Source organism: Galeopterus variegatus, unplaced genomic scaffold (genome assembly GCF_000696425.1).
Source record: "Galeopterus variegatus unplaced genomic scaffold, G_variegatus-3.0.2 Scaffold8247, whole genome shotgun sequence".
Taxonomy (NCBI): Eukaryota; Metazoa; Chordata; class Mammalia; order Dermoptera; family Cynocephalidae; genus Galeopterus; species Galeopterus variegatus.
In genome coordinates, this window is record NW_007734358.1 from 48,495 (window position 1) to 58,440 (window position 9,946).

The following is a 9,946-nucleotide window of genomic DNA, read 5'->3' on the forward strand; positions in this document are numbered from 1 at the left end:
AAATATCTTAAGAGACATTTTGGTAATAACCGTCATACAAACATCCATAAGCTAGGAGATTAGGAAAAAAGTACGTAGTGCAATACTTTAGACTTAATATTAACTATCCAGAAAGAGATTAGAGTTGCACGTAACAAAAAATCCAAATGTAAGTCACAATATTTATTATGCTAAGCATACATGTATTCCACCCACACATATGCTGGTTCCTCAAAAAATATATATTAATATAGAATGCTTATCCATAAGCACTACATATTTGAGGGGGATGTTCTGAGTACTTCAGGCTGTTTAGCTGCATCCCTGGCCTCTACCTACTAGATGGAGTAGCACCTTCTAATCTCTAGTTATGACAGTCAAAAACGTCTACAGACATAGCCAAATGTCCAGTGGCAGGCAGTATCACCACTTACACACTTAATTATTGGCATATAGTCAAGGAGTCAGAAGTTTTGATACTATATTTAATCTATTTGAATATTTAAATCCACATTACATAAGTTGACAGTTTTCACTTCACATTATCTGATAGATCATAAACTTGAAAGTTATGTTGAAAGTCTTGACATGTTAAAGATATTTATAAAGATTTAGTTTATTCTCAGCATCCAATGAGACATCCCTGCCTGATAAGGAGTTGCCATTGTGTTGTGTTGTGTTGTGTCTCCTCATGATTTCTTTGATTTTTCCGTATACTGACTTGGGGATACAACATGGCAAAACAAGTTTCTCTACTTTGTGAATGTTCTCATATACAAAAGACAGGCAACTTCTCTCAGAAAGTTCATAAAATGAATTAGCTAAGGTGGGCTGGTTGTGTTGTAATGCAAACATCACACATACAATAGATCAACAAAGGAAGTATTTATTTCTCACTCAAAGAAAGTACCAATGGAGGGTTATGGCATAGAGGTGGGAAGACCTCTGCTCTCTCCAGTCAATTCCTTCTGTCTTAAACAATGTTGGCCCTCTCCTATGTATGGCTCACAAGGCCACCCTGGGGGTAATCAGCACTTCAGTTCCAGAAAGCATGAGAAATCAGAGAAAGCTGCATAGAGAATTTTTTGTTGTTGCCAGTCCTGTAAGTAATGTTAATCACTTTTGTCCACACTCGAACAGAGTTCAGTTACATAGTCCCACACAACATCAAGAGGCTGAGTATGCAGGCTGTTTCCACAAAACTCTCTGCCATACAGAATTTCTCCCACGCATGAGTACTTTGATGCCTGCTGAGCTGCGAGTTTTGACAAAAAAAAGTTTTCACATTCGTTAGTTATCTTTCCATATCCTCAGGTTCCACATTCTCAGATACAAGCGACAACAGATGAAAAATATTTGATAAAAATAAAACAATTAAAGAACAATGAAATAACACAAAAGACAGCATAACTATTTATATCACACATGTATTCAGTATTATAGGTAATCTACATAAGATATAAAGTATACAGCAGGAAGAGCATAGGTTATACGAGATGAAAAATATTTGATAAAAATAAAACAATTAAAGAACAATGAAATAACACAAAAGACAGTATAACTATTTATATCACACATGTATTCAGTATTATAGGTAATCTACATAAGATATAAAGTATACAGCAGGAAGAGCATAGGTTATACACCAATACTACACTAGTTGCATGAGGGACTTAAGCATCTGCAAATTTTGGCATCCACAGGGAGTCCTGGAGCCAATCCCCTGTGGAAATGGAGGAACAACTGTAGAGTCCTAGGATTTCACTTCTAGAATCATTTTCAAATGCATCCTGAGGTATGACTTCCTGTGAAATGTTTTTCCACTCACTGTATGCACAGGGTTTTTCCAGTGTGAATTCTCTCATGGCTAGTAAGGACTGACTTCTGGCAAAACCTTTTTCCACATTCATTACATTCATAGGGTTTCTCACCTGTATGAGTTCTCTGATGTATACTAAGGGCTGATTTCTGGTAGAAACATTTCCTACATTCATTACATTGATATGGTTTCTCACCTGTATGAGCTCTCTGATGTACAGTGAGGGCTGACTTCTGGCAGAAACATTTGCTGCATTCTTTACATTCATATGGTTTCTCACCTGTGTGAATCCTCTGATGTATATTGAGGGCCGATTTCTGGTAGAAAGATTTCTCACATTCACTACATTCATATGGTTTCTCACCTGTGTGAATTTTCTGATGAACACTGAGGTGTGATTTACGACGAAAGATTTTCCCACACTCGTTACATTCATAGGGCTTTTCCCCTGTGTGAATCCTCTCGTGTATATTGAGTACTGACTTACGGCAAAAAGATTTCCTACATTCATTACATTCATATGGTTTCTCACCTGTGTGAGTTCTCTGATGTACACTTAGGTGTGATTTATAGTAAAAAGTTTTCTTACATTCTTTACATTCATATCGCTTCTCACCTGTGTGAGTTCTCTTATGTCTTCTGAGGAGTATCTTCTGGTGAAAGGTTTTTCCACACTCATTACATTCATACGGTTTCTCACCTGTGTGAATTGTCTGATGCACATTCAGGGCTGATTTCTGTTTGAAAGATTTTCTACATTCATTACATTCATATGGTTTCTCCCCCGTGTGAATTCTCTCATGGTCACTGAGGTATGATTTACGGTTAAAGGTTTTTCCACATTCATTACATTCATAGGGCTTTTCACCTGTGTGAATCATCTCATGTCTACTGAGAGCTGACTTACTGTAGAAAGATTTCCTACATTCATTACACTCATATGGTTTCTCACCTGTGTGAGTTCGCTGATGTACACTGAAATGTGATTTCCGGTTGAAGGTTTTCCTGCATTCTTTACATTCATATGGTCGCTCACCTGTGTGAATTATCTGTTGCCTAGTAAAGTCTGACTTCTGATAAAAAAATTTCTCACATTCATTACAAGCACTGGGCTTCTCCCCTGTAGATGTTCTCGGATGTATGGTTAGGAGTGGTTTCTTAATAAAGGATTTCTCACATTCACTACATTTGCAAGGTTTTTCTCCTGTTTGTATTTTCTGATGTTCAGTAAGTTTAGACTTTTTATACATTTTCCCACATCCATCATACTGAATAGTTTTCCTCCCTACCTGAGTTATCTTATGGTCCATGAGAGATGACTTATCAAAGACTTTCCCATATTCCTTATATTTACAGGAGGTCTCTCCCATATGAACCTTCTTATGTGTAAATAATATTGCCTCTGTGTTGAAGGCTTTCCCTTGTCCACTATATTCAAAAGGCTGCTGCCCAGTTTGAATCTTGTGATGATGACTAAGATGCTCGTTATGTCTGCAGGATTTCCCAATTATGTTATGGTCATCAGTTTTCTCTCCAGCATGGGTCTCATCAGGCTGTCTAGGAAGAAGTGGATTCTGCCATACATTTAACTCCTCATGCCTCATTCCTGAATAGTTTCCATTACTTATAATCAGATTTGAAATATGCTTTGAGCTCAGATGAAATGTTTTTCCTAACTCAACTCTCTCATCAGTTGACGTTTTGCTGTTGGTGATTACAACTTGCCACAAATGTCTACCATGACTTTCTTGGCTTTTCTTAATTAGGTCATTGACTACCTTGACACCTGAAATGAGAAAAAAATAGCCATATCCATGAACAACACATAAGTATTGCCTATGGAATGCTCATGTAAAAGTAAAAAAGTTTCTTCCCTTTTTAGTGGCATAAGATTGTAAAAAAATCAATAATGAGCATTGATTTTATAAGTATGTTTTGCATACATACAACTTATTGGAATAAATTATATTAACATATTTTCTATGTTCAATCATGTTTTACTTTGCTTCTTTTTTTCTTTTTCCTTTTTAATTCAAAAGGAAATATTCACCTCTTGGCTAGCTGTAGTTTTCCACCAAGTGCTTATCATAAAGCCATTTGTTTACTCTACTCTTTTTCTCTATTTCATTCTTATAACAACAGTGGGTGTCTCATGCTGCTCTTTTTCTCATTATCCTGCTTTGAAGATTGTAAGGTTTCTCTGGATCTGCTACTTTCAGGTTCAGGAACAGGCCCCTTTTCTGTCATTTAAGGAGTATTGGGGCTTACAATCAGGATTTTGTACATTTGCCTAGTTTTCACTCTTCCCTAGGGGATAGCTATAGTCATATGGAGGGTTTCCAAATAAAAAAATCTCCTTTTCCCCACACTAGATGAAGACAGCTTCCTACAAGTTCCTCATTTAACCTCACATCCTCTACTTGTCTGAATGCTCCAGTCCACCACCCTGGGCACCCGCTTGCTGCTGGTCTAAGACATTTGGTTCTGCAACCCAGGCTGTTCCCACTTTTGTTCCAAAATATATTTCTAGCTCCTTTTCAGATCAACTGGCATCTTCCTCCCAATATTTAGTGCATCCACTCTTGCTTGATAATTCATTGCTTATAAAGCTTTTGTTTCATGTGTTGGGGTTTTCAGCTGTTTCTTATTTTCATAAGCGAAAAAGTCTTATGTACATTTCTCATTCTCTTTGTTGTTTTAGAACGATTTCCAAAACAAAGAGGACATGCTGACTTCAAACTCCACTCACAAACAGAAATCTGAGACCTCTCAACTGAAACCTTTGATTCACATGACCTTGGAACACAGTACCTCCTAGTTCACCTCCAAAGCCTAAGACCCCCTTTCCATGCACCTATGCTTGTTCCTCCTAAACTTCCTGCCTTCTGATTTTGTGGTACACAAGGCTCATTTCTGGATCCTTAAATATTTAGCCAACTCTCCAGGTGACCTCCCCTATAAATGTGACTTTGAATACCACCTTTACCCCACTGATTTCCAAACTTGTAACTACAATAGTGATGTCCACTATCAAATATAGATTTTATATTCACATATGTATTCTATCATTGAAAGAATTCACTTGAACTGAAGCTATGCCAAAGTGAACACTTAGTCTTCCTAAAACTTCCTTCTCTAAACATCTTTCCTAAATTCTCACATCCCCTTTTTCTATCTCACTCTGGTTAAATATTCTTCATGATTCTTATACAACTACTTAACATATATTTCTTTCTCATTTCTCTCTCATAAGAATGTAAACTCCAAGAAAAAAGAATATTAGTTGGATCATTGCTGTAATAAGTAAAAGTATAAAATTACCAATGATTAAAACCTGCTTAATTAAGATATGTTAAGACTTAAATGAATGTATGAATAAACCTCTGTGCTACTTTGCACATCCCACCCATAACCCTCAAAACTCATACTGAAGCCTGACCATCACTGTATCAGTGTTAAGAGGTTGGGAAGTCTGACCATAGTATTTGAAAGATGGAGCTTTAGAAAGATGGTTGAATAGTGAGGGCTATGCCCTCATGAATGGATTAATCTATTTATAAATGGGCTAATGGTTTAATGAGTTAAGGAGTAGACTGGTGGCTTTATAAAAAGTGGATAAAAGTATGTGGGCATTCTTTTTTACTTTTGCCATGTGATGCCCTGCACTACTTCCAGAATCTGCAGAGATTCCCCCCACTAGGAGAAAGCCCTCTACCTTAAACTTCCCAGCCTACAGAACTAAAAGAAATAAGTTTTATTTTCTTATAAATTACCCAGTTTCAGGTATTCTGTTATAAGCAACAGAAAACAGACTAATACAGTCTGAGAAAAATGTCCTTGTGAATGGAGAAAAAGAGAGCAACTGAGAATATTGAGAAAGTGAACAGAAAAGACGAAGGTCTTAGAAAAGAAAGGTAGGGGTTTGATTTGAGGTAAATATAAAAAAGTACTTTGCAAAATAAAAGGTGGGGGTATAGGTGTGAGAGACCACTTTGAAGATTATATAATGCAAGTACTTCATGCACGCAGTCCAGCTATTCTCAGGTGTAAAACCTGGGACAAATATTGGTAAAAACAGCTGAACACTGCCAACATCTCCTGGGATTTATTGCCCGGTATGTGCTGACCTTGTAAGCTCTGATTTGGGTGTTCTTCTATTGTCCATGGCTCTGCTTCTTGCTCCAACTTGAAGATCACCTCAGGTTTGGTAATGCAGTGCCCTGTTAATGGGAGATAATGTAGGAATTTGCCAAGCTGCTAAGTCAGATCTTTGAAAAATGACAAGAGCTTCAGAAGCTGTAAAATGATGAAGACAATTTGAAACTTTCATTGAAGAAGGATGACACACTCTCCATGGAATGGAACCTTACCTAAAGAGCATTAAACCTTATAAATGGTTCCTACACTGACCAACAAAAAAGAAAGTGTTGCTCCTGGGACTTACTGTGGTTTCACTCACCCAATGACACCAGGTTGCTATAGGTCTCCAGCATCACATCTTTGTACAAAGTCCTCTGATCATCATCAAGGTCCTGCCACTCCTCCCAGGTAAAGTCCACAGCCACATCCTCAAATGACACCAACCCCTGTAATGGCACATTTCTCCTCAACTCAAGTCAGCAGCCCTGGGTCACAAAACAGGAATCTGGGAGTTCACACTTCTGTGTGTGTATCATATTTATCTTACATAAGATGTAGCTTCTTTACACTCCATATGGTAGGAAAAAGAAAAACAACAGTAGAAATATCATGCCACTGTAATAATTTATTAATTACAAAAAATACTATTACAAAGATTACTTTATAGATCTAGAACCACTCTTATTACTAGGGATAAAAGTAAAAATAAAGTCTGTTCTGCCAAGCAGTTTAAAATCTGGTATAAATACATACCTAAAATAATGTGTTAGACAGACTAATTTAGACTCAAGTTTGATATAGAGGGGTAGGAAAGAATGGGAAAATATAGTTCTATTTCATACTCAGTTTGCACTCCACTGAAATGCCAAAGATGTTTAGCAATTCCACGTGAACCATGTATTCATGAATATGAGGAAACAGCAAAAGTCCAGTCATAAGGGTACAAAGAACACACACCACATTAATGGAAGTACACACAGAACCACGTCTAGGTGAATGATCCAGGGCTGTCATGAGATAAACACAATTTGACCTAGGAAAAAAAATTTATGCACTTAGCACTGATTTTTTTTTTTGTCCTTTTTGAGACCGGCCCCACCGCGCTCAGCCAGTGAGCGCTGTGAGCGCACTGGTCATCCCTATATAGGATCCGAACCCACAGCGGGAGCGCTGCTGCGCTCCCAGCGCCGCACTCTCCCGAGTGCGCCATGGGCTCGGCCCCCTTAGCACTGATTTTTAATTACTATAAACTAAAAACATACACACAAGCATCCCCAAATTTCATTCAACATGCAAAAAATTGCTCATGTCCACCCCAGGGTGAACACTACCACATCCCAAACCATAGGGTGTAAATAATGAAATTATGTAAAAACAGTTAAGTTACATAACCAGATTTGCATTTTAATAGTCATCGACTAGGAGAATGCAAGAGGACTTAAATGCAAGTCAAAAGGGAAGGAAACAGGGTGACAGATGATCCCCTACACCAGGACACAGAGCAGTGAACACACAAAATAAGAAAGTAATCTCATAAAAGAGGGAAAAAAGCAAGGACAAAATTTGGTACTAATTTACTGTACAAAAGGCAAAAACAAGCGTTTTACTCCAAGACTATACATAAAATTTGGGAAATGGAAGAAAAAACAGACACAAGTGACAAAGACTCAAACACATTATATTTGAAATACCTGTGGGGGTGTCCAAATGGAAATTAGATAAATGATCCCAGAGTTCAGGAGAAAGATCTAAGCTGAAGATATAGATTTAGAAAGTACCAGAATTTCAATGGTACCTAAAGCCATCAGAGCAAGTGAACCTAAACGACTGAAGAAAAAAAAAGAAAAAAGAAACAACTACAGAATCTGCAGAAACACTAACGTTTAAAGATAAAGAAAAATAGACTGGAAGACCGAGAAAAATTTTTCTGTGTTTATTCCACAAATAAAGGAAGCTCAGTATTAAGATGTCTACCAATACAATTCATCATATTTATAATTCCATGGAGCAAAATCCTTTGATTATCCACATAGTTATTAAGAAGGTACTTTTAGAAATATATTCCAGGTTTCTGGGCCAGCCCATGTCTCACTTGGGACAGTATAGTGCTCATAACACCAACGCCACGAGTTCAGATCCCTATATAGGGATAGCCAGTTAGCTCGCCTGGGAGAGCATGGTGCTGACAACACCAAGTCAAGGGTTAAGATCCCCTTACTGGTCATCTTAAAAAAAAAAAAAAATTCCGGGTTTTTTTTTTTTTTTAAGATGACCAGAAAGGGGGTTTTAACCCTTGACTTGGGGTTTTCAGCACCATGCTCTCCCAGGCGAGCTAACTGGCTATCCCTATATAGGGATAGCCAGTTAGCTCGCCTGGGAGAGCATGGTGCTGACAACACCAAGTCAAGGGTTAAGATCCCCTTACTGGTCATCTTAAAAAAAAAAAAAAAACATTCCAGGTTTCTATTTCTGTATGTAAAAGGCTTAAAAATCATTATACCATCCTAGACACAAATATAAAGCTGAAGAGACTAAAAAATCAAATCTTCTTGGATCTGTAAGAGAAGAGGACCCAGGGCAAATTGCTGCCAGATTAGAGGCAGACAGGCAAATATATGGAGTCATGGCTTACAGAAGCAGAGACTTACTAGAGGAAACCATCATGGGAACCAGTACCAGAGTAAGAAAACCTGAATTGTGACTGAAAAATTGCTAGAGGCTCAATGTGAAAACTCAAAGGTAAAAACTCCAGGGGCACTCTGTCATAGGCAGGCCACCACAATACTGTGAAATTAACCTCCAAGAGCTCAACCAAGTTTCAATAGAAGTAGTAAACTCCCTCCTGCTTCCACCTGTAGGAGGGAAAAGGTAAGCCACTTTGAAATATGCCAGAGCACTCTGTTCTTCTTAACAAAGCCTGCACTCAAAAGAAACTACTTAATCAGGGCTTAACCCGCTATGCTATCATCAGAGCCTAAATGACCTAAGTGAAGGGAAATACTCAATTCCAACCAACTCTAGCCTTCCACATGGAAAAAAGGAAAATATCAAATTCTGGCCCACTTCAGCCACCAGTTTCCACCTAAGAAGATTAAAAAAACAAACTGAAAACACTTGTGAAGTTCACAGTCCAAAGATAGAAGTTCACTAAGAGAATGAGAATTAATCAGAGGGCTACAGAACACTTCTGCTACAGTCCAGTTGTGTTCCCCCAAAATTCATATGTTTGAAACCTAATCCCCAATGCACTAGAATTAAGAGGTGGGGCCTTTGGGAGATGACTAAGTCTCGAGGGTAGAGCTCTCATGATAGGGATTAGTGCCCTAACAGAAAAGGACCAAGAAAACCTTTCTGCCTCTTCCACCATGTGAGCACACAAAGTAGGTGCCATCTATGAGAAATGTACTCTCACCAGAGAATGAATCTCCTGCATCCTTGATCTTGGACTTTCCAGCCTCCAGAACTAGGAACAATAAATTTCTGTCCTTTATGCATTACCCATTCTAAGGTACTTTGTTATATGAGCCCAAACAGACAAAGACATCTTCCTCTTCTCCACACCTTACCACCACATTACTGAAATGAATATTTACAGTAGTTACTTTTCTCTGGTATATCATGTCTGGATATAAAGGAAAAAAATTATGAGGCAGTTTAAAAAACAAAAACAATTTGAAGTAAAAGAGCAAGCATCAGAACAAGACAAAGCTAGCATCTTGAAATTAACAGACAGGGAGTTAAAAAAACTGATTAATATGCTAAGGGCTCAAATGGATACAGTAGACAGCATTCAACAACAGATGGGCAATGTAAGCAGAAAAAGAGAAGTCCTAATAAAGAACCAAAAAGAAATACCACAGATCAAAAATACTGTAAGGGCCAGACCATGGCTCACTTGGGAGAGTGTGGTGCTGATAACACCAAGGCTGCCGGTTCAGATCCCTATATAGGGATGGCCAGTTGCCTCACTTGGGAGAGTGTGGTGGTGACAATGCCAAGACAAGGGTT

The 9,946-nt window shown here is 38.1% G+C and overlaps 1 protein-coding gene across 1 annotated transcript; it reads right to left on the reverse strand.

Moving 5' to 3' along the window:
• Positions 1 to 845: 845 nt before the first annotated feature.
• On the reverse strand, positions 846 to 6,402 carry LOC103608280 (zinc finger protein 717-like). The gene is made up of 5 exons (XM_008592727.1): positions 6,258 to 6,402; positions 5,926 to 6,018; positions 2,331 to 3,584; positions 1,995 to 2,246; positions 846 to 1,234 (listed from the first exon to the last, which is right to left on the reverse strand). The coding sequence occupies exons 1-5, from the start codon at positions 6,289 to 6,291 to the stop codon at positions 1,092 to 1,094; spliced, it is 1,776 nt and encodes a 591-aa protein (XP_008590949.1). The 5' UTR covers positions 6,292 to 6,402; the 3' UTR covers positions 846 to 1,091.
• Positions 6,403 to 9,946: the final 3,544 nt, after the last annotated feature.